Below are 23,964 nucleotides of genomic sequence, written 5' to 3' on the forward strand. Positions count from 1 at the left end.
GAAAATAACTTGGTAATATTTGTCAAGAAACTTAAATGACCTCACCATGTTAAACCAGTAATTCCGTTCTGTGAAATGATACCCTACAGAAGGAATATTAAATATGGGAAAATATTTTTACAAAATATTATTACTAGGTTTCCACAATGACAACTGGAAATACACCTGAGCCCCACTAGGAATGGAATAGTTGGTAATCTCTGATATGCTGTTCATGAAGAATATTATAATTCTAATTACAGTCATCCAAAATTATCCTCAAGAATTGTTCACGGTAACATTGTAAAATGAGACGCAGTAAGGAAGAAGAGCAACGTGCATACAGACAAAAAACTACAACAAAATGCACACGGACAAACCCGGAAGCAAATATGCTAAATGTCAACTGTTTGTCAGTGTGACTCAGGATGTGATCACAGACCTGCACGAGCCTGTGAGCTGACTGTGACGTGTCCATGACAAGTCAGCAAAGGAATGCCTCTCAGCAGTTAGAAATCTCCAGCAGCTCCACATTGCTGCTGTGACAGCCCCATGCCTGCACCTGGGAGTCATCCGGCTGATTAGGATGTAGACCAGCCCGACTGCTGTGGAACTCGAGTGGAGAGTTCCTGGTTACACCACTGTGTAGTAATCACACACACAGGATATGTTGATCCATAAAGGGGTTGAAATATTAAAGAACTATCCTGGGTAGATATTTTTATATGCCTCTTCCACATGTTCTAAATTTTTAGAGAATGTTATTATAAGAAAAACTAATATTTTACTTTTTAGAAAGGAAGGACAAATAGAAAATTAAAGGCCCATTATTGTTATAGATTTGGAAAACTTTTGTCTAAAAATGAACACACATACCCTGAGAGGCAGGGAAGCCTAGTAGTTAGAAAAGTAGATCCTGGAACCATTAAGTCTGCTTTGAATACTGGTTCCACCATTTCTTGACTATCTGCTACCAAGTCAAACTTTGTGCATCAGTTTATTCATGAATACAAAAGGAAAAAAGTAGAAACTTTCTCATTCTAGGAGTATTCAAACTATGTGGAGTATGTTTAAATGTAAAAGAAATGTATTACATTAAAACACACATTGCCATCAATCTTCCTCAGAATATTCTGCCTTCTGCCAAATCCACTTATCCCACTGTTCTTGCCATATTTCTGGAGCAGTTCTGGAAATCCTCTTTCATGAGTGTCTTCATAATACGTGATTAAAAAAACATAGTGAACATCACTGCTGAGTGCCATTCAAGGGAAACACAGGCTCATAAAACATTACAGTCCGTCCTCATCAACATTATTCACTGGATCTGCCACTGGCTCTTCCCCCAAGTCAAAATGACCATGGAGGTAACATTTTGAATGAATTTAGCACATCAAGGCAGCCATGACAGCTCAATGCTCCCAAAAGAGGACTCCAGAACTGCTTCAGAAAGAGACAAAAGCAACAGGCTAAGTATGTTTAGAGGGGGATTAACAGCAATGTGTTTTAACAATGGTAAATTTTCTTTTAACTTAAACATTCACTATATTAATAGAGCTCTTGAACACAGCAAGCTCAACACAATCAGCTGTGTTATTATCTATCACTACTGGTCATGGGGAGGGCTGAAGCCAAGGTCAATGTTTGGTTTGCAAAATGGGTCAAGAGGAACCGCAGAAGTAAGATCAACAATAGTAACAGTTTTATTAGTACACCTGGAAGGACACAGTGTTCACCTTCCCTGTGGGGAGCTGGTCCATGTACACAATCTTAGTTTCTCTCCTTTTCCTCTTCCTGCCTCCCTCCCTCCCTGCCCTGTGTCTTGAGCTCCTTGCTGTTTGAGAACGCTCTCTCTCCCTGCTTCCTATTATGTATCTTTTATTTTGCTCTTTATACTACGGGCTTCTCGTGTACGACAAACCATGTGGTATTTAAGCTTGCGTGTCTGGTTTATCTCACTTAACATCATGATCTCCTACAAATAACCCCAGTTCTCTTTCTTCATGGCAGAGTGGCCCTCCTTTATGTGGAGTCCTAAACCTAACCCTAACCCTAACCCTAACCCTAACCCTAAAGTGCTCTATGTATGCTAGATCTGCAGCGTGAAGTAACACTTCAGTTATTAGCAACACTAGAAACTGATCCTAAGTTCTCTTTGTCTCCATCCTGCAGATGGGAAAATAGAGGTTTATAGAAATGCAGTGGTGTGCCCAGGGTCACCTAGCTCTTTGGTCCATTTCCTTCCAGGGTGCTGGGCTAGGCACAGGAGTTCCTAGAGGCCAGACAGCAAGCCAAATAAAAGCAGAAATGCCCTGTGTCTTATTCTAGAGGTAACTACAGGTACAAGCCTCTCCCAAAGACCAAGCCCGAAAAAATAACAATAAAATAAAATTTCAGCCAGGCATGGTGCCACACACCTAAAATCCCAGAACTTTGAGAGGCTGAGGCAAGAGGGTCTCAAGTTTGAACCCAGCCTGGGCAACTTAGGGAGACCCTGGCTCAAAGTTGAAAAAAAGAGGTGGGCTTAGGTACAGCCTAAGACCTGGGTTCAATCCCTTCTATCAACAAGACACACACACACACACATACATACACACCACTCCAGGGTCTCACTGGACCCCATCACCCAGGCCAGTGCAGCAGAGCTGGGTCTGGGCTGCAGCCTGGTGGGGCTGTCACTCCCAGAGAGCAGCCTAAGCCCAAGCAAGGCAGTTCGTGGAACGCAGCGGGAGGATGCAGGGCGGGTGAGTCAGGCTGCCTGTTCCCTGGCTGTGGCCCCAGGGGTAATTTATTATCTTTGTCACTGGGCTTTCTGCTTCTGGTTGGTGGGGCTTGATGGCGGAGACATCCCTAAAAGGAAATCATCCTATTAACAGGCAATCTCTCTGCCGAAGGGACTGGGGCAGTAAGGCCAGGGCCCAGCTGTTTCCCAGCCAGGAGGAACGGAGGGTGCAGGGACTCCGAAGCCAGGGCTTTGCCCTGCCCTCGATGATGCACTGACAGCCTTCCTCCCCCAGGAGAGTAGAGACCTGGGTCTCTGCAGCCCAGCGCACATTCCAGAGCAGTGTGAAGTCTCTAAACATTTACACAGAAAGCCCTTCTCCCGGAAACAGGCAGAGGGCCCGGGAGAGGAGAGACAGGCATCAGGAACATGAGGGACTCTGCTGTAAACTTCAGAACGTTCTGTCCTTAACGAGGGCGTCCAAAGGCAGGAGCCCGAGAAGTGGGGACCTAAAGATGTGTCACCCAGGAGAAGCATTTCCAACAATCACATGGTTGGAACTTTGAGCTCCCCTCAAAGACAGTCACTTTGAGCTTCCACCCCGTTTTTAAAAGATGGAATTGTTGATAAGAAGAGCTTCAGAGCTCGGTGTGGTGGCCCACACCTGTAATCCCAGCACTTGGGAGGCTGAGGCAGAAGGATGGCAAAACACAAACCTAACAAAGTTTTCATTCAGTGATTCTACTTCTAGGAAATTGATTGTGTAGAAAACACACAAAAAAGTTAACTGTTCACTGAGGGAACTGGTACAACACCTTTATATGCTGAGCAGAACATCACAAAGATTTAGATAGCAGTTTTTAAAAAGAGGTGAATCTGTATGTGAAAGATATGAAGACAAACAAATAACTGGGGGCGAACCAAAGCTAGACAAGCTTAACAACAGCGTTTCACTTGTATACAAACAAACCAGGCCATAGGCCTCCACTCTGGGCTTTTCCAGCAAGGTACTCTCTTATCTCTAAACCCCGAAAATAAATCACACTCTTTCAGTTTATGTTTCTGGCGCCTTGGAAATTTCTTTTTTACCATTTTTAGCTAGTGTAATCACAAAAGTAATATAAACATGAATCAGACTACAGTACCACCCAGCCAAGACGCAGGGCTGGACAGCTCATGTTGACTGCATGTCCCCAGGGGACAGCTCTTCCCAGGTGTCCCTTCCTGCCCTGAAAACCTTCCGAATAACTTCCCTCCCTGTGGGTGAAGAGCTGTGCCCTGACAGAGTGACTGTCCTTTCTCTTAATTTTCATTTTTAGACAAGGTCTCAACAAGTTGCTAGACTGTCCAAGCTAGGCTGGAACTTGAGATCCTCCTGCCTCAACTTTCCACAGTTCTGAGATTTCAGACATGTACTATCACACCAGGTTGAAGATTGCCTCTTAATACCCATTTGTTGAACAATGTACAAACTTAAAAAACAAACTGCCAATACCTATAAAGACTAGAGGAACTATAAATGATTAAACAGCTTACTATTGACACTGTGGACTTGACATCATTTATTATTACTGAGACGTGAGTACATGCTACTCAAAAAAGTCAGTGCAGTCCTAGCAGGCAAAGAGCTGGGCTTGTGCTTCATTGGAGAAACTGTAACAGTGGAAAACCTTGTTCTTCTTCTTGGTAACTGAGTGGGTGAGGCTGAGCCTCAGTTTCTTTACCTGTAAAACGGAGATAATGAACTTTCTGAGGTTTCTATGGGGACCAAAGGTAGCATCACATATAAAAGCCACCCTAGGTACTTAACATACGCTGCATACCCACACAAACAAAAGGTAAAGTGGCCCAGGATGGAATGGAATAGCCAGACCCCATCTTTTCCACCTGCTAAATTTAAAAGTGAACTGAGAAACTTACATTCATGCATGTTCCAGTGTTCTGGGGGGAAGCAGGGTAGTGCTTGTTGGGATCTTGCCCGCAGAGTGTTGATTTAGGACCTTTAATACCATCTCCAAATGCCAGGCTTCATTTGCATCGGTCAGAAGCCAGGCTGCTGGGCGCTGCTGTTGATTTTAGGCAGGGGACTTGGGAGCCCGTGGCCCACCTTCCTCCTGGCCCTCGGCCAGTCACGAGCTGGCCCCACCTGGGACTCAGGAGAACCAGCCACAGAGGAGGGTGAGCCTTTGATGGATTTCCATGTTTAATTAAAGTGCAGCTGGGGCTTGGGCCTCTCGCTACCTTCCAGCAATGCATCTGTGATGGGTTGTGTCACCAGTGCACGCTGGGCCATGTGACCAGGGAGGCACCCAGACCCCACCTGGTTTCTCCCTTCCTTGCCCACGAAGCCCAGGCTGCTGCTACACGTGGGAGGGAGGCTCCAGGACTCCAGGTACTAAAAGATGCTCCTGAGGAGCTCAGAATTCAAAGGCAGGCCAGCGGCTCCTGCAGCCTCCCTGAAGACCTCCCTGAAGAGCAGCTCTTCTGCAGCAAAGAGGTCCAGAGCTCCGAGGTCCCTCCACCACTGCATTTACTACAGGGAGGGGCACTGACAGTTCCTCCTCACGACTACTGCAGACTTAGCACAGTCCAAATGGAAAATTTCAAATACACCTCCAAGGAAGGAGAGTAACACAAAACCCAGCACACACCGTCCCCTCACAACCACCACATGCACCCGCTGCCAACTCCGTCCCTGTCACAGCCCCTACGCTGCGTTACTTGAAGCAATTCCTAGACAATTTTACTATGTCATCCATAAACATTTCCGTATGCATCTCGGTATACATTTCAAGAAAATAAAGACCCTTTAATGCAATTACCGTATCATTTTCACATCCTACACCTCACTTACTGGATCCCTTAGGCGTGTTTACATTTTCCTGGTCCTCTCATAAACATCTCGGAGAAGTGGATTTGGCTGAAGCAGGACCCAAGCAAGTTTCTAGCTAGGTTTTGGACAGCAACCTCAGCGTCTCTGGATTTCTTCTGTTCTCTCCTTTGCCCTTCGCCCACTGGCAAACATTTCCTATAAATACAGCTTTGGATACAGAAATATGCTAGCTCTGTACTCTCAACTTTCTCACCTAAAAATAAATTGTGGATGCTCAAAAACTTTCAGGTTTAGGAGCATTTTGGATTGCAGATTCTCAGATTAAGGATACTCAACTAGTGAGGAGGGCCAGGCAAATATTTCGAAATCAACACTCCAAAACTTAAAGTACTGCTAGTCCCGCACACTTTCGATAAGCTGGAACCTTAAAGAATTACTATGAGGGTTATCAGAAATCCAAAGTACATATATTTTAGAAGAGCAAAACAAAAGAAAGATGAGAGGCAGCCTGGCACGGTGGCATACATCTGTAACCCCAACACCTGGGAGACTGAAGCAGAAGCAGCTCCAGAGGTTCAGCTGAACTATACAGTGAGACCTTATTTCAAAAAATAAAAAAATAAAAACCCGAATGATAGGAAACTGGGAGCCTGGCTTTGTGGAGATGGAAAGGGACTCTGAAGGATGGGTTAGAGGGGAGAGAGGGAAGGGAAGGGAAAATAAAAAGGACTAAGATGTGAAAGATACAGATCTTTACCAGTTCCCCACGATGAACATACTCATTATGTGTTGCAAACATACACTGATAAAACAATTTTTTAAAGAATAAAAAACATATAAAATGCTAGGAACAGTGCCTAGCACAGAGCAAACATTCAATTAACAGCAGTTCTTACTGTTACTCTTCTTCTGAAAATCAGAGACTTTTGACAGCGTCCAGGCAAGCAAATAGGTCACGTAAGGGAAGGAAAGGAAGTGAAAATCTGTGCAGGGCACACATTTCCCCAGAGCTTTGAGCCACCGCGCACAGCAAGGCTTTCGAGGTCACTGCTGGAGAGCCAGCCACTGAGTCAGGCTGCCTGTTCCAAGCCCCATAGCTTCCACTTCAAACAATGGCAACGTGGTACACAAATTTGCCAAAACCCATTTCTCTTTCCTCTGGGCAGACAATGAAATTATATTTCTCGGTCTCTCTTGCAAGTAGTCACATAGCTGAGTTACAGCTGTTGCTATGTAGCAGACTGACGTGTGCTATATCTGAGGTCAGCCCCCAAAGACTCTCCCTGCAATCTCCTCCTCTCCTCTCCGTTAAGTGGTGAGGTCCAGAAAAAAGTAGAAGGCAATGGAGCTATAAAGTGAAAGAGGCCTGGATCCCTGGACAAGCATGTGGAAGGAAATTCAGTCAAGGCATGGTGACACATCCCTGTAATCCCAGCACTCTGGGAGGGGAAAGCAGAAGGAGCACAAGTTTGAGCTCTGCCTGGTGCAATTAGCGATTTAAGGAGACCCAGTCTCAAAATGTAAGTGTGACGGTGGTGATGATGATGATAAAGTTGGGGGTATAGATAGTTCAAAGGCCTTGGGTTTTCTCCCCAGTAGCTTGCATGTGCACGGGGGCACACACACACAAAAGCCACTGGTGCCTGCTGTAAGGAGTGATATAACATTAGGCTTTAGAGAATTTGGGGCTTATCTGTTATATCATCTGGAACTACCTCAATTAACACAATAGCCTTGACGTTTGGCAAATCACCTGGCTTTTCTGTATCCCAACTTCCTCAGGTATAAAGGAGATCGTGCTCATTTCATGGGGTGGTTAGAGGATCGGATAAGTTAATACATGTAAGGGCACCTGCTCCAGCACCTGGCCAGATTGCGTAAGTGCTTGCACCAAATGCACTTATGTTATCGTATCATTGCTGGTAGTATTATTATTTAAAAAGTAATGGTACTTGCTTGTGGTTCAGATAAATGTCCCCCAAGGGCCCACATGTTAAAACTCTTGGACCCCAGGATGGCACTACTGGACTGGAGTAAGGCCTCATGGGAGGTCGTTATGTCATGGGGGGTTGCCCTTGAGAGGAATTATGGGGTTTGGGGCCCATCCTCTCTGTTTTTGCTTCCTGGCCCTGAGGGAAGCAGTGATTTTGTTCCACCTTGGACTGAAATCTCCAAAATTATAAGCCAAAACAAACCTTTTTTAATACCTGTCTCAAGCATTTTGTTACAGTAACAAGAAGCTAACACATATAAAAATTCTCACATGTCTCTTAAATGTACCAATTTTAAATTGTGGCTTCCTGTCTGGTATGACTTTTTTTTTTTTTTTTTTTTACAATTTCAGGCTAAAATTGTACTCCAGATAAGCAATTTCCAATTTAATAATGAAGCCAGTGGCATAACAGGTTTATGACAATTTGCTTACCAGGAAATATTCAAAGATATACTTACTCTACAAGATGAAATGTAACTAATATAAGATGGGACATGTCTCTGGTGCTGTCAGTCAATATTATAAAATAAAGGGAGGTGATTTCTTTAACATAAACCTTTCCAGGTTAACAGCCAGAACCATGGAGATAGGTACTGCATGCCACTGAATTAAAAAACTGGTGCCACATTAGACAACTGAATGGCTAAAAGGCACAAGAAAAGCAATCAAGATTGGCCATCAGGGAAACACAAATAAAAACAAAGTTGATCTCACCCACAGTAGGATGGCTACCATCACAAAGGCAGATGTAAAGACACCTGCTCCTTCGTGGTAGATTAACTAATGGGTGACTTGTAACACCCAGCTGAACTGAATCAGCGTGGTGCTGGGTGTGAAAGGCCCACCTGAGGATTTTTATGCTGTTATCAACAGCATAAAAGAACTGGAGGGGCAAAGTCTCCTGGAGAAGCTTGTCATGCTGGTTTTCCTGATATGAACTCAACTGTTCTCATCATCAGAGGATCTCGGGACCTCGCTGTTGCTGAGGGTGGCTGCGGTTCTTTTTGGGGGAGCTCTGGTCCTTACCTTGAGCATCACCTCTTGGCTCCATTGCAGATCCCTCAGCCTGCTGGGGCTGATCCTTCATCCTGCTGATGCAGACTTTCTAACTTCCACAACTAACTTCTGGGCCTTCCCGGTGCAGACCCTTAGTACAAATTTGCATGAGACATCATTGTGGGCTCTAGACCTCCAGCTGGACCCATATAGGACATTGCTGTTGCATCTAGGCACTCAGCTGGATACTTTGGGTCTCTAATATGTGAGCAGATTCCCTGCACTCTTTTGCATTTGACTCTGAGTGACTTTTATAAAATAAACCTATAGGGGGCTGGGGATTTAGCTCAGCGGCATAAGCGCCTGCCTTGCAAGCAGGCAGTCATGAGTTCGATCCCTGGTACCGATAAAAAGGAAAAAGACAAAAAAAAAAAAAAACTATAAATTATGTATTCTGTATTAAACCTATTCCCTTATAAATCCCAACTACAACACCGTTTGTATACTGCAGGTAAGAATGATACCTGTATAGTGTAGCTACTTTTGCAGTTTGACAGCTCCTCAAAATGTCAAACACAGAGTTACGCTATGACCTGGCAGTGTCCTTCTTAGGAAACAGAATGCATGCCCAAGTGTCTGTCAACTGATGGATGGATAAGTCAAATGTGGCATATCCATACAGTAGAATCATTTTTGGCTACAGAAGAAGATGAAGTACTCACATACACTAAAACACAGATGAACCTTGAAAGTATTATGCTAAGTGAAAAAGGCCAAACACAACAGACCACATACATATTGCATAATTCCACTTATATGAAATGTTCTAGAATAGCCAAATCCATAAAGTCAAAATGCAGACTGGTGGTTCCTTAGGGGTAGGGAATAGGGAAATGGACATAGGTTTTTTTTTCAAAAAGGATGATGAAATTGCTCCAAAACTAACTGTGGCAGTGGTTACACAACCAACGACAGACTAAAGACCATTTTAGACCATCGAAATGGATGGACTATATCTCACTAAAGTTGCTATATTTTTAAAAAATGTATCATTCCTCTATATGAATGGGCACATCAGAAACCATGGCATGTTCTTGCCTCATCAGCAGACCTGGGGAATTATGTGCCTAAATCCAAGTCCCTCTATCTGTGCACACGACAGCACCATGACACTCACGTGCTGAGGAGTCTAAAGTTAAGGCTGGGGGTCCCGGCTAGAAGTGTAGCTGGGGGCATTTTCAGTGCAGGTAGGAATGAATCTGCCATCCACACTTCCATGAAAATTGATAATCCCTTGATACCCATCCTACACAAAAACAATCTTCGTACCCCAGAAATACAAAGAGGGCTGTCTAGCTTTATTCACACAAGAGCATACGTGATGCCATGAATCATACTTCCTGTAACCAGTAATACTGAAAGGGCTAGGTAGCTAAGAGCCCAAATTACTTAAATTGATGTCACAGCATTTGAAAGGCTGACATTCAGGACTTACAAACTGAATGAGAATTGCCATCGGCACAATTCATGGCCCTGGTCTCCTGTTTCCCACCTGTTCCAATACCAATTTAAGCAATTCTGAACTTTGATCTCTGTTGCAGAATGTCTCAGATTTATTGAAGTGTCAGGACCCAATTGCACTAAGCTTTACCCCTGGCAGGGCCATTACAAGGTGTGAAAATCTGGGTGCCTGTCACTCCAGCCACAGTCAGCACAGAGATGATCAGAAAGAACAGATGAATCGGCCTCACCATAGTCTCCTGGGACGTCCAAATTTTTCCTAATGATAGCCGTGCGGAACATGCAGGTGACAGGATCTTTCTGTTCTCTGAAAATTCGGGCATGTGCTAGAGGGCGACTGAACCCTTCAGGAGAAGTCTTGCAATGCCTCAGCCAAGAGACAACTCTGACTCCTTGTAAGAGGCTATTTCCAGGCCAGCCCATATCCCTAGTTACCCTCTTCCTACATTTTGCAAACAGCATTAAAACCACGGGCTCCTGCTCCCCAGGTTTCTCCCAGCTTATTATTAACTATCTGGCATCCACAGGTCTGCCCTACCAAGGCTGGGAGCCAAGGATAGCTCAGCCTTAGAATAAACAGGAAAAAGTCCTCTTAACAGACAGCTGTTTATTTCCAAGCCTGGATCAGAGGGAGGAGGACCAGGGTCTTTTCATGTACATCAGCTTCCCCATGTTCCTCCACTCTGCAGGGCCCATGAGTCCTGATTTCACAGTGAAACTGCTGCTGTCACTGCCTCTTACCTACTCAGGGAAGGTCCTAACTTGCCTGCTGAATTCTGCCAGCACCTGTCCCTGGCACCTTGAATCTGAGACCCCTGGGGTCAGATAAGACCCCCTGATTTAGGACTTAGGGACTCAAGATGCCAAGAATTCCCTGACATCTTGGTGTCCCCTGAACAAACCTGGCATACCTTACCCCCTAAACTTGGGAATGGGACTACAGACCTCTACACTTCTTTTTCCATCCCTCTCCCCAGCTGAGCTCCCAGCAGGCTTCACAACCAAAGCCATGCTGGCCACGACAAAAACGGCTTGCGGAGTAATTGTTTTCAATTGAAAAATCAGTATCATACCACAACTGGCAGGTTAATTGTTATGCCAAGGAATGAACCCTGGGAAGACATGACATGCAGCCTGCACAATTGAGCCCTTGGGAGTCATGGGGAGCCTACCGTCATGTCACTGTGGGATCAGCCTCTTTGTAACTCAAAACAATCACCCCCAAGAGCTTAGCTGCGTTTTTGTGCAGAGCTTCATCTGAAGCTCTCAGAGACAGGCTGTTTTTCACAGCATGAAGAGCAGAGCTGACTCTGGCTTGTCAAAGTGATATGGGAATGAGTGTAGGGACATACCCTTCCCAAGGAGAGCGTCTGCCACCCTAGCGACTCCCAGAAACACTCCCTGAGATGCTCCTTATAACAAGCATCAGCCGGCACAGGTCCAATCCTACAGGAAGGAATGAGACACCTGACTACTGACTCCCGTGCAGGTGGAAGAGACGCAGCCCTGAAACATCCTTCAGCTGAGTCAATTCCGTAACAGTCACTGAAACCCAGCAGGGTTCCCAAGCCTGTCTGGAGGCAAGGCTCCTCCGCTGACTCCAAGACCCAGAGTGAAAGGCTAAATATGTCCACAGCAGAATAGCCCACTCTCTGGTGATTGCTCCATGTGGTTATCATTACCAAGATGCCAGGTAAGTCTAAGAACTCAAAAGGTGGGAGATGGGGCAGAGCACGAGAGACTTCCAGACCAAGCTCCACTGGGTCTCAGGCAGGAGCTGGTAAACCTCAGAGGACCAGGCATGGTAGCTACGACTCCCTGGATGACTAGCTCCAACGCAGCCACTCCCTGGACTCTGTCAGAAGGGGGCAGACACTGAGGTGACACCCAGAACCACACAGGGATGAAAGGTGGCCATAAGAGAGAGCTCTAAAATCAAGGCCTGCCTGTACTGCCGCCTTCCTCTGAGCATGTTCCTATCCAGGGTGGATATCCGCTCTCTTGGATCCACTGCCCTCCCATGCATTTTAGGAGCCCTGGTCCTGTAGGCCAGACAGAAATAGAAATGTGGGTCTCACTTTCATACTACTTACCAGGGTACCACCAACCAGACCCAACAGCAGTAAGTTTTCTTGGATTAACCATCCTGACTTCAATGCGAGCAAGCAAACCAGCACTCACTGGTCCTTTTCATTCCACTTCGGGGTCCACCCAAATGAAATTATTCTAAATTATGAAAACCCTTTGGGCAACATTATGTATATAAAGGGAAAAAAGGGCCAAAAGAAATGGCTAAGTAAACACTTTATAGAATGTTACATGCTATAAACACTTAGTTTTATTGAGATCCATAATAACACGAAAAATTACACTATAGTCAATGAAAAACAATTGTATCCTATAATATACATAAAATATTAACAATTATAAAAAAGAAAAGTTATAATAAAGGAAAGGAATAAATAGAAAGACATCAAGATGTTAAGTGATCGCCTTTGCTAGTGGAACTTTGGGTATTTTTCCATAACTTCCACAAGCACTGGTTAATTTTATAATGGGGAATGGAAAAACTTTTATTAGAAAAATCAGATGCCAAGTGATTTGATTTACTTTTTTTCCTATGAAAATGTGCAATAACTACAAATATTTCTGTTTAATAAAGTCTGTTATGTTTTCCAACATAGCATAACACTGCCACAAGTCTGGGAAGAAGGAAAAGATGATGCCACCTGGTCACAAAGTCACGTCACCAGCACCTAGGCAAGCTCATCTGCCCCAGGCACACAGAATTATCACGTAGTAAATTGAGTGACTAAAGCTAGATTTCTAGGGAGCCCTAGAATGCACCACAAATCATTTAAATGTTTATCTCCAGGCCTGAACAAAAAATGAATCAGCTGAAATCTGCAAGATTTCACTTGCTTTCTCTCTATACTTTGACGAGGAAAAGAAGCTGAGATGCACAACAAGGAGCAGGCGGAGGTAAGGGAGAGACAGTTAGCAGAATTAAAGGGATCCTGTGCCCATCTTCCTTAGGTTTGCACACGTCCCTTATTTCCCCCAAATCCTGCCAGTGGACATTTTACCTTAGTCCTTCTTCACTAAGCACTCAGACATGAAGTTGTCCAAAGTCATTTCCCTAGAGCAAGCTTTTCTGGCCCCCATGCAGCATCTTGTTCCCCATCCTGCCCATGGGCCTTGTGGTAGGCTCATAACCCTCCTAGCACAATCAGCATCCACAGGTTCTAGGACCCAAACCTCTGCCCCAGAGGCCTTCATTCATCTGCTAAATAACATGCTTGATGGACAGTATCTTCCCACAAAAAGGAAAGAGATTCCTGTGGTGAGGGAGGTGGCACTTTTTAAAGAGATAGAAAGAGACAGAGAGACAGACAGACACACACACAACACACACAGAAGCCTGGATGAAATCTAGGAAGCAGAAGAATCATCAGACGTTAGAACAGTTTGCAGCAGCCTTGGGACTCCCTCAGTGGGAGTACATGCCCACTATGACCTTTAAGGCACTGTGGTTGGCACTTGGAGCATCACTGTGGGCAAGACAAACAGAGCTCCTGCCTGGATGGCCTTTGCAGACAAGAGGCAAGGGAAGGGGCTGGGGATTTAGTTCAGCAGCATAAGCGCCTGCCTTGCAAGCAGGCAGTCGTGAGTGCGATCCCTGGTACCGATAAAAAGGAAAAAGACAAAAAAAAAAAAAAAAAAAAAAGAGGCAAAGGGAGTGCTCCGGCCCTACACCTGGTGAAGCTCCCAGGCCAGGCTGCTGGTTCCCAGAGGAAGCCCTGTTTGGACTTCCCATGACTTGAGGCTGCACACCACACGGAAAACTTAGTAGAACATTTACATACATTTTTAAAGTATTTTATTATTTCAGTGGTTGTGGGACTTTGTTCAAATGTTGGTCCTCTTTCCAAGAGTGTGGAGATCCGAGATGCTTACAAATGTTTATGTGAAGATTTCACCTCTCCTCCTGCACTCATGGCTAAAACACAATTACAAACTGGGCTTACTAACCAAATAGAGATGCTCATGAGACAAGGAGACCAATGCCTAATATGGAGGTGTCCTTGGGCTGGGGCCCACTTATCCTGGTATTCATCTCCTCCACCCGACACAGAGGTGCCTTCATTAGTAGAGGAAAGAAAGAAGTCTTTGTGATGATGTAATTCCCCGACCACTCTACAAGGACAATAAAGCTGGATTTGAGAGAAGCCTGGTGAAATAAGAGCTCAGAAATAATAGCAAGGCTCCAAGGGCTCCAAGAAGTCATTTAGCCTAATCGCCCTGTGTTGAAAATAGGCAAATAACCCCAGAAGGGGGCGGGTCTTGTCTGAGATTCTACAACCCATCAGTGGTGGGCCACTCCCCCCAAGGTACATTTGCAGAAGTTCGCCCCACAGAAATTCCAGTATGGATGTGTTAAATGCTGTACTTGACAGGAGGACTCTCCCTGTGGTTGGTGACACTCTGTAATGCACTGTGGCCACTGCCATGACACAGGTGCTGTGCGCCACAGAGAAGGATGTGTCCGATGTTTCCAGAGGTCACCAAGGAAGGTAACATGCAGAAGAGGGCGTCGGGGTTGGCTTCTGATGAATGAAGAGTTTGTGATGTAGAGAGGGGATGAAGGCCCAAACATGTCAGTCCAAGGTGGAAGGGGAAGAGAATAGAAGCAAACTTGGGCAAGTGAACAGAAGACGATCCCATGGTGGGCATGAAGTTAGATGCTGAGACACACACGAGAGTTCGGGAAGGTGTACTTGGAAAATGAGTGAGAGGTTAAGGATCTGAGATGCGGGTTTGGGAATCACCAATGGTCAGACAGCAGTTGAGGCTGTGGCAGCAGGTGAGACAACCCAGGGGACACACTGGAAGACAAAGCAGAGGACTCAGCCCCCCCCCCCCAAAGGAAACTCTACTGAGCAGTAACTGAACGAGCAAAGCCTGAGAAAGGGTCTGAAAAAAGGAAAGACACAGGAAACAGATTCAGGATGGATAAGGCCAAGGGAGAAAATGATCTGAAGGAAAAGAGGCAGAATCACTCTCTCCAAGAAACCCAGGAGGATTTGGAAGCCTCGGGCAGGGAATTCACTTAAACAGTGGGAGGGAACTGCTTCTCCGCTGGCAATCTGGACTCCACGTTCTCCTGTCCTCCCTCCTAGCACACTGGCTCCTTTTCAATCCCTCCTGCTGCTTCCTCCTCATCTCTCAGCTTCTAAACATGAGTAAGCCACTAGGCTCTGGCCTCGAACTTCTTCTATTTTCTATCCATGCTCAACGATTCCATTTGGTCTCGTGGCCTTACAGCTGTGCATGACTGTCTAGACCCTGCCCTGCATGTAGCCGTCAGAACCAACCGCACACCCAGCATCTCCACTTGGAAGTCCAATGGGTACTTCTACTGGACCTAAAACCAAGTGTCTTCTCTTCTTCCCAAACTAGTATGTCCTGCACAAGTTTCTCCTACAGTTAAAACCAATTCCATCTCTCTAACTGTTCAAACACAAATCCTGTAGCCACCTTGAATCTTTCTTTCAGGTTCTATGCAATCTCCCACCTGCTGTGTCTTTACATCCAGAATTCGATGCGCCCTCCACTGCCACCATGTTACTCAGGATTACCATCAGCGCCCCCTGGGCCATTCCAGGGGCCTGCTGCGTTCTTTCCGCTTCTGCCCCTGCCCCCTTGGTCAATTAACACAATCGGAACACTCCTGTTAACACAGAAAGGTTTGCTTGTTTGGGGACTAAACCCTCCAAACCTTCCTGTCTCATTCTGAGCTGAAGCCCAAGTCTTTTTTTCTTTGCTTTCTTTTTTTAGTTTTTTTTTGTGTTTCTTCCAGAAGTCTAAGTCTTACAATGCCATTGTTCCTTACCCAGCCTGCCCAGGCCTCTGACCTAATTTCCCCAGATCCCGTGGTCCCTTTCTCCTCCAGTGCCATGTTGATCCTCAGTAACACACCAGAGCCACTCCTGCGTCTCAGGGTCTCTGAATGTGCCACTCCACGCACTCGAAGTATTCTTCTCCAATATATGCATGGAACCGTCCCCCAGCTCCTCCAGGTCTGGCTCACATATCCCCTTCTCAGTCAGTCCTTCCCAGCCAAGCTATTTAAAAACCACTGACTCTCTCCCATCCTGCAACACCCTGTTTTTCCTTTTCCTGTTTTATTTCGTTCTACAGCTCTTGTCACTGCTACTTTGACAAAACAGGAATGTTTTACCAACATACCTGGTCTATTACATTTCCTCTGCGGGAATATAAGCTCCATAAAGGACAAGGATTTTTGTCTGTTCCTTTCTAGAACCAAGCACTCAAACATGACTGGAGAAAGAATGGGAATACTGGATTGGAAGGTGACTCTTCCAAAACCTCCAATGAGGAGCTTAAGAACAGGTTTCGAGGACACACGAAGAAGAAGAAGAAGGAAGTTGAAAATGGTCCAAGTGGCTGATCTGAGACCCAATCCAGGGGGACCATGTACAATATAAATGCAGATTGGAAACCTGTTATAATCAAGGTTTATAAAGGAAAAGACTTTATACAGGACACATAGTTTATAGGAATATTTTATTATATTCACTCAAAAAGCCAAATGCAAAAGACAGCCAAAGTATGTCCACACCCTAGAGACCCAAAGAATCTAGCTGAGGGTCTGGATCCCATGGCAACGTCCCCTAAGAGTCCAACTGGAGGCCTAATGCCCATAACAATGTCTCATGCAAGTCTGTATCAAGGATCTGCACTGGGAAGGCCCAAAGGCCCGTGGTAGAAGCTAGAAAGTCTGTGCCACTGGGAAGAAGGATCTGTGCCTGCACGCTGAGGGATCTGCACTGGAGCCAGGAAGCGACACTCAAGGTAAGGACCAGAGCTTACTCAAGGTAAGAACCGTAGCCATCTTCAGCAACAGGGATGACCTGAGCTGACGGTAACAGCTGAGTTCACATCAGGAAAGCCAGCATGACAAGCCTCTCCAGGAGAATCAACAGCACACCATCCTCCCTTTCAGGTTTCTTTTTTATGCTGTTGGTAACAATCCTCAGGCCAGCCTTCCTAACCCAGCATCAGGCTGATTCAGTTCAGCAGGGTGTTACAAGGGACCATTAGTCACCATAAAATCCAAAAGAAAAAAGCCCCCGAGAAAAACAAAAGCCACCTACCTACTCACCTAGCAACTCATAGAAATGGGAAATGATATTTTAAACGATGAAATATGCCACCATGAGATGCAGAAGATTCTGATTTACAAGGAAAGGCTCCTTAGCTCCTAGAGGGACCAAAATAGTACCACAAGGCTTCGTACAGCCATCGGCTCCTTAGCTGTTTACAGAATCTGTAGAAACTTCAGAATCTGTAGAAAATAAAGCCTGTTTCAAATTTTAAAAACGAGTTGTCAATTTCAGTGGCTACTATTATCTGGGCCATGTGATATAAACTTCATACTTTGTCATAGTTACTGTTCTCTCATTGTTGGGACAAAATACCTGAAGTCCAAAATTAAGGAAGGAAAGGTTTATTTAGCCCACAGTCTGTGGAGGTTTCAGTCTGTAATCAGCTGGCTCCAAGGCAGAGTGGTGTGGCACCCGTGTAACTGCTCATGGCAGGAGAAGACAGCAAAAGCAACAAGAACAAGACCAAGAATAGCAAGCCTCTTTTCCTCCCTTACATTGTACGCAGGCTACCTGCCTTCAGATGGGTGTAACCCTCACACCATGTCTGTGCCCTTCTCTTGCACAGGATGAGGATGTTTACAAAGTGAGGCCCCTGGATTCCTGCTGAGTCACTTAGTTAAACTTCTAAACTTCTCAGGTTGACACAATATATCGACCATTACATCTTCCATGGAAAGATACAATTTTTATTCTCATTTTCTAGATAAAGAGGCTTAGAGGTTCAAGGAACTTGTCCTAAAACGTGATAAATAAAGAACAAGAACAGAGATCGAACCCAAATATGCCCGATCCTAAATACTATCCTTTTTGAACTCCTATTTTCTCTTGCCTCTGTAACACTAGTTTTTCCTATAAAAACACAAGAGGGATCCCGGCCTTGTTTAATGTAATCTAATGAGGCTTACGTTATCCCATGATGCATGTAGCATTCTTGGGAAGACGTATTTCTACATTAAATTATTGACTTACCTATTCCCACATGTTCTGTGTCTTTCCAATCTTTATGTCCTACACACGTGAGGTATCAAATGAATGAACTGGAGTTAAGGGTTCACTGCCAAAGCACTGCGATAATTTATGAACAGACCAAGGTCAGTGATCTTGAGAAATCAAGAAGAATGAGAGGAAAGTAAGACTGATTCTGCAATGCACAGAGCTATGAGCTTATACAGGATACAGAGCAGGACCCAGCCGCACTTTACAAAAGCGATGGTCAGAATGCCCTGGACAAAGGCACCCTGATCAATGCGGCCAGTACTCGCTCACTAGGCACAATCATTTCACACTGAGTCTGCTGTTTTCTTTGAATGGCTTGCAGGACTATAGGTGGGGACGGCAAGCATCCGGAGCTGGGTGGTGACCTGCCCTTTAGAAGAAGCCATGGCTTTCCTGTTCTCCCATTTATAGTCCCTGGATTCCCGAACAGACTAACAGAATCAGGACTTTACAGTCCTGTATCCCTGTTGCAGTCAACAAGGATAAAAATAAGATCTTACATTTGGTTTCAAAAACCCAGTTGAGTAAACCCAAGTTAGGGAGCAGCAATCAACATAAAAGTGCCTTTAAATAACAAACTCAATGAGGGATTCTATGATACAGCCAGCAGAATAAAGGAAAAGTACCCTTAGTTGCATTAACAAAACAAAGTATCTATGCTAGAATAAGGCAAGCAATCGCCCAGCTCTGATCTGGACTGGTCGGCTTCAATTACTACTGTACTGTGTAGACTTCTGGCAGTTCCCTTTGACAGAGCCTGCTGGGCACTTTCCAGGTCCCTCTACTTCTCTGATCTAGTCTAGGCTAGGGAGGAGTTGGCCCTTACATACTACCTCACCCCGATTCTTGTTCCCCGGTGATTCCCACTGGTCTCAGTCAATGGGAAGAGAAATGAAGCAACTAGACAACAGGCCTTTCTTTTATGGTCTTCTCCCTCTCCATCTGCACATTTCTGACAGTGGCTGTATCCCTTTCCAACTATGCTTCCTGTCGGACAGTCCCTCTTCCACAGCCCCAGTTTCCCATGGGGTGCTTCGCTTCTTCCTTTAGATCCAGGGGTAAAACAGCTTTCCCCTGCTGCCAAGCCAGGAGGTATCTCAGCACCCTTTTCGGTTCCCTTAATGCTACCCACAACTCTATAAATAATCCCTTCACTGATTCCTTCTAAAATCCCAATGAAACTGGTCTTCTGTTTCTGGCAAGGATCCTGGCTGGGAATAGGGACAGGAGGCCAGACAGCCTTAAACTCATGTCTGTGACAACTGGCTGCAGGAACAGAGGGTGTTCAGCCTGGGCGAGGGAAGCCTCCAGTGCAGCCTACTTGAAAAGGGAAAAGGGCCACCATCACACTCACTCTCAGCCCCACAGATAGTAGTGGGTACAGAAATACCACCTTTTAGTTAAACATAAACTTTTCCGAGTTGGCAAAGGTGAGTGGGTACTCCTGGCAGATCATGAGCTCCAAGAATTATGAGCCCAAGGCAGAAACAGTGTTGAAAAAATTTAGAAAGATAGTTTAGAATAGGGCATTGCAAGCCAGATTTCATGATTCATCCTTAGTCCTATACACTAAACTATGATTTATCAAAATACAATAGTCCTCCCTAGTCACAGCCTCACTTCCATGGTTTTATTGTAGTTACCTAGGGCCACCTGGGGTCATAAAATAGTGAATGGGAAATCCAGAAATAAAAATTTGTAAGTTTTTAACCAAGTAGCATGATGGAATCTCATGTTACCTCCTCTTCTAAGACATGAATCGTTCCTCTGTCCAGTGTATCCGCATGGTATATACTACCCACCATCTGTCACTTAGCAGCCATCTCAACTATCATCTCAATTGTCAAACTAACTGTCAACCCATGCAGTGCCTTGTCTTCTAGTGACCCCTGCTCAGCAGCCTAACCCTTCATCACAATGCCTGCAATGCTTATGGTATTCTCATCACTGTCTCATCACCAGCATTGTATTATTTCACAGTATCACCAAAGAAGGGTGAGTACAACATAATCAGGAGGGGTGATGTGCACATATTGTTCTAACTATTCTATTTTATTACTAGCTACTATTATCACCTCTTATTATACCAAACTTATAAACTGTACCATAAATTCTATATTCTAGGAGAAAGCGGTATACAGTACACAGAGTTTGGGCCTATTTGATTTCAGGTATCCCTTGGGGGTCTTGTGATGCCACTGACACAACTATACTAAAATTGAGGGGAACTGTGGGGATATGTTTCTTCTGTTTCTCAGATAAATCTGGAAAATAGAAGTCTAGCTTTTGGGCCAAGTTTGCTAATTCTCAACACTGAAGTCATTTCTACACATTTAAGACAACTTGATATAGTACATATGGAAAAATGTTCAGCATCTTTGGCCATTAAGAAATACGAATCAAACAACACTGAGATTCTATCTTACTCCAGAAAGAATGGTTATCATCAAGAATTCAAAACACAGTGCAGGGTACAGTGGCACACGTCTCTAATCCAGGCACACAGGAGGCAGAGACAGGAGAGCTACAACAGCAGGACCAGGCTGGAGTACATAATGCGTTCAAGGCCAGCCCAAATTACATAATTAGATCCTGTCTCAAACAAATAAACAAACAAGCGAACAATTAAAATTTAAAAAACAAATGCTGGCAACATATTAGCACAAAAAGAACCCTTCTATCTACACTGTTGGTGGAAATATAAACTAGTACAACCACTATGGAAATCAATATGGAGCCTACTCAAAAAACTAAAAGTAGAAATTCCATTAGACCTAGGCATACCTCTTCTGAGTATCTTCCCAAGAGTTAAGACATGGTATGACAGTGACACCTGCATAACCATGTTTATAGCAGCTCATCATAATCACTATGTCTTGAAAGTGACCTATACGCCCACCAACAGACGAATGGATTTCAAAAAGTGCAGATTATACCCACACGGGAATACTACTCCGCCATAATGGATAAAGTTGGCTCCTCTGTAGGAAAGTGGATGAGCTTTGAGACCATAATACTAAACGAAATAAGTCAGACTCAGGCTAAATATTGCCTAGTTTCTCTTCTATCAGAAACACAAAGGACAAACAATTCACCAAGCAAAGTAAGAGACTATAGGATTCAGGAGACAGACTGTGAAGATGGGAAAGTAATCTGGGGATGGATAAAACAGAAGAGGGGTACAGGGAAATAAGGATCAAGACGTCATGTGTATATGGACCGATTCCTCACAATGACGGTGTTTCATACGCATCACAAGCATATACTGGCAAAAAAAAATTAAAGGTAACTTGAGAACATGGAATTTTTACAACTCAACATCACGGTTTTCCGAAAGTTCACTTCTAATCCACTGGGTCCTCTACCGAAGACATTTTTTAACCCAGCAGTTTCTACCCACGCACCCCACAGTCGCTGCAGTGCTTCTTGAGAATTGTCACCTCATTTTTTCAACTCCAAAACCAGGATACAAAACCTACCCACAGGGCAAAATACTTTTAGACTCAAACTAGAAAGGGGGAAAAAAAAATGCAAGATTGCCTCAGTTCACTTTGGCAGGGAAAAGAAAATGATTTTTTAGAAGCCCTAAGCGCCTGAGGTTACATCAAGGTCAAGGCTCAAGATTTCAAAGGGTGTATCTAAGCCAGGTGTTCTCCTTGGGGGAGAGTTTATCATTGCTTGCAAGGCGGGCCAGCCGGGTCAGCTCGTTGTTCACTCACTCATTCATTCAACAAACATTAGTGATCGACTTTGTCAACAGAGCCCCGGGGGTGCACAGAAGACCTCCCAAGAGGCCAGTGCCGCTCAACTGCTGCAAGAGGGCTTCAGCAAGTCCAGGAAAAGACTCGATTTCAAAAGTCCAATGAAGGCAAAGAGTGAAAGTGACGGTGCCCTGAAAACTTGCTGCAGAAATTTGGGAAATGCCAGCCCTCGGGCGCCGTGAGGGCGGGGACACTGGGCTACAGCGGGACGCCGCCTGCGGGCTGGGGCCGGGCTCTGAGCCCCGCAGCCTCCCGAGGCCACGCGGCGCCCGCCCGCGGCCAGGCAGGGCGGTCGGCCTGCTCCAGCGCCGGCCGGGACTGCAGCGCGCGCGGGGCGCAGAGACCCAGCCGGCCGGGGCGCGGGGCGCAGCGCGGGGCGCCCGCCGGCCTCGGCGCACTCACCTTCCTTGGCCTTCTTCCTCCGGGCCAGGGTCCCTCCGAGTTTGCCCAAGAAAGAGTCATCTTTCTTACGGGACGGGGGCGACTTGGGGGTCGGGGACTTGGGGGCCGACGGCGACTTCTGCGGGGAGGTGGCCATGGCGCGCGGGGGGCGCAGGCCGAGCGGGACGCGGAGCCGGAGCCGGAGCCGGAGCTGGGCGGACGCGCCGACTGGGGCTGCGGCTTCCAAACGGAAGCGGAATTATTCCAGGCATCTGAGGCAGCTCGCGCCGCGCTCCGTCCCTCGCTCCCTCCCTCGCGCCGCCCTCCGCCCTGCCCTGCGAGGCCGCCGGCCCGGGCTGTCTGCAGACGGACGGACGGACGGAGGCCCAGCGCGCCCCGGCCCGAGGCCCAGCCGCCTCGCCCGTGTAGCCCTCCCGACTGGGCGCGCTGCAGCTGGGGAGCTCACTCGGATCAGGATCTGCACCGAACCCCCCGGGTCACTCGACCTCCCGGGCCCTAGGAGGGGCGGCCCGTCCCTGCACTGCCGCCTGTCCCCTTAGGCCCAGGCCTTGTGCCTAAGACATGGGCCTGCTAGTGGAAGAACGAATTGGAGTGGACTGAGCTGGAGTCTGGCCACCAGAGTGGACACCAACAACAGCCCGGCCTGCACTTAAGTATTCTCGGTGCCAGCGTCCTCTTCCCCAACCCCTTTAAGACTGCAAAGTTGGAAGCCCAGGCGTGCAGGGCTCTGGCTAGTTCTTGCAAGCCACGCATGTTGCTAGCAGCTCCCCAACTGGTACTGAAGCTCCTGGTACTGATGGAACCGAGCTTGGGGAAGACACAACCGCGGGCACTGTGGGTCAGCGCTCTGCCAAGCCATCCTGCCTCAGTATGGCGTTTAGTACAGTGACTGCGGAAACTGCCTGCCAGTTAAGAGGCTGTCAGAGAACCTGGTGTGTAAGGACTCATACTGATACAATGTATCGCGCCTGCCCAGGAAGTCACCAGGAAGTTGTGTTTTGATTACATTGATAACAGCTCTTGTCCGAGAGAGCAAAGGCAAAAGGACGTCTTCAAAATCCGAGCTGCAGCTCTTGTGAATTGGAAGACCAAGCTGCTCAGTAGCTGGGTGATCGCGGGAAAGTGTCTGGAGTTTGTTGCTTCCTTTAAGGAGCAGGGGCTGGGGATTTAGCTCAGCGGCATAAGCACCTGCCTTGCAAGCAGGCGGTCGTGAGTTCTATCCCCGGTACCGATAAAAAGTTAAAAAAAAAAAAAAAGTTAAGGAATGGAGTGGTTCAAACAGCACAGTGGCTCTTAAGACCAACTGGGATTAATCAGACTTAACGACCATTAACAAGCCCTGTTTGTAGAAGTTCAGATTCATGGAATTTGAAGTGAAATCGAAAAATAGGGAGCCTTTAAACCAATACAATTTGGTGATTTTGATGGAGCCATCCACATGGAGATATTTGGGCATGTAGGGCTACTTCATATTCTATGATTCTTTTACCAATTGCTTATGTCTGTATCCAGGACTTAGATCCTAAGTATGGCATAATCAGGATTACCCAAGGAGATTTCTTATTAAGCTG

General features: G+C 46.0%; 1 protein-coding gene across 2 annotated transcripts in view; it reads right to left on the reverse strand.

Moving 5' to 3' along the window:
* Parva (parvin alpha) overlaps positions 1-22,684 on the reverse strand; it is a 136,743-nt gene extending 114,059 nt beyond the window's left edge. The window contains exon 1 of one of the 2 annotated variants that reach the window (XM_063251900.1): positions 22,394-22,684. In XM_063251900.1, the coding sequence (XP_063107970.1) occupies positions 22,394-22,529 (136 nt within the window). In that variant the 5' untranslated portion in view covers positions 22,530-22,684. Of the gene's footprint in view, positions 1-10,274; positions 10,481-22,393 lie in introns of those variants that run through there. The other variant, XM_063251899.1, reaches the window with a different exon arrangement.
* Between the last annotated feature and the right edge of the window lie 1,280 nt (positions 22,685-23,964).

Source organism: Cavia porcellus, unplaced genomic scaffold (genome assembly GCF_034190915.1).
Source record: "Cavia porcellus strain 051 isolate PalLab524CR breed Dunkin Hartley unplaced genomic scaffold, mCavPor4.1 scaffold_6, whole genome shotgun sequence".
Taxonomy (NCBI): domain Eukaryota; kingdom Metazoa; phylum Chordata; class Mammalia; order Rodentia; family Caviidae; genus Cavia; species Cavia porcellus.